Raw genomic sequence first — 1,353 nt, forward strand, 5'->3', positions numbered from 1 at the left:
TAAGTACTCCTGAGTCTCATTGTGTGTTTATGACAGTGAGAAGTAAGCTTCTGCTGGAGGTGATGTGAAATTGTACTGAGCTCAGAAGAACAAGGTTTAACCAGCCTAGCACCAGGTGCTTACAGAACCCCACCTAAACTGGACATGGGAAGAACCTCAGCCCACACAACCAAGAAATATATGCTTGCTGTAAGGCAATGTCACACGTGAGCAGCTACTATCAGCCTCCTAGTGTCAACTTCTAACAGCTTGGTTTCAGCTGGCAGGCCAGGCACAGGACTTTTCCTCTAAGTGCTGCCAACACTATGATCTTACCATCTTATTTTTACATTTCATCCACTATGAGCAGTGTAGTGCTATGGCACACCTTGCACAACTACGCTCATTCCAGAAGTTGCTCTGGTCACATTAGGTTACAAGAAGTTCTATCTGGATCATCTCTCATGTGTATCAATAAAAGCTGAAGGATTACTTCAGGAAAACAGATTTTAATTTCTAAAAAAGCTCATTAAATATAAGAGCTTAAAAACAACACCAAAGATGCTTAACTGCAGCCAAGACACTGGCAGAAAATAGAGCTGTTTTGCAATTGCACAGTTTTCTGGGTTGAAGCTAAATAGTATTTATATTAATTTTATAACAGGATCAATGTATTAAATCTCATTTAACAACTAGCCCTCAATTTTAAATCTACTCTCCACTGCTAAACAGGTGAGCTTCATATTTAATCATTTATCATTGCAGAAAGCTGCAACACAGATGTGTGGTATCCATGAGAACAAATATCTCAGCTGTGCACCTCTGACAGATGCTTTGCAAAAGTGAAGGTATAAACAAATTCTGACTCTTTTCCCCCCAAATTCAACAAGGCACAAGTCGTTCTCTCTAACTGTGCAGACAGACAACTGATTATACTGGACATTATCTGGGATGCTGGTAGGCTACAAGGAATTCACTCACTCCGCACCAGGAGCAGCAAGTCCCCATGAGGACCAGGATAACAGCGCATGGCACCGCACCGCCTTCATCATTGAGGATGCAAGAAAACCTGCCAAGAAATGATAAAGATAATTAGACTAAGTAGCAGGAAGGTAAGCAACCAGAGTCCTTCACATGGGGTGGCTGGTGTTGAACCACTGGGGGCAGTGAAGTGAGAGGCAGATCATTCTAATGGAAACAGCTTTCCCCAAATCCAAGAGTCCCGTAGCATGCAGAGCCTCAGAGCTGCATCAGTTGGACAACACAACGCTCCTCCCTCAATGGGCACCACTGACAGAAGCTCTCCTGCCCTGGCTGCTCAGGAATCTTGTGCAGGCTCAACCATACTCCCAGTTTTGAAGAAACTTACCAGTA

At 43.4% G+C, this 1,353-nt stretch overlaps 1 protein-coding gene across 1 annotated transcript in view; it reads right to left on the reverse strand.

Moving 5' to 3' along the window:
- Positions 1 to 1,024, reverse strand: part of USP3 (ubiquitin specific peptidase 3) — a 66,390-nt gene extending 65,366 nt beyond the window's left edge. Inside the window, exon 1 of the mRNA XM_015872291.2 lies at positions 961 to 1,024. Coding sequence (XP_015727777.1) covers positions 961 to 1,009 — 49 coding nt within the window. The 5' untranslated portion in view covers positions 1,010 to 1,024. The remainder of the gene's footprint in view (positions 1 to 960) is intronic.
- Positions 1,025 to 1,353: the final 329 nt, after the last annotated feature.

This window comes from Coturnix japonica, chromosome 10, assembly GCF_001577835.2.
Source record: "Coturnix japonica isolate 7356 chromosome 10, Coturnix japonica 2.1, whole genome shotgun sequence".
NCBI lineage: Eukaryota > Metazoa > Chordata > Aves > Galliformes > Phasianidae > Coturnix > Coturnix japonica.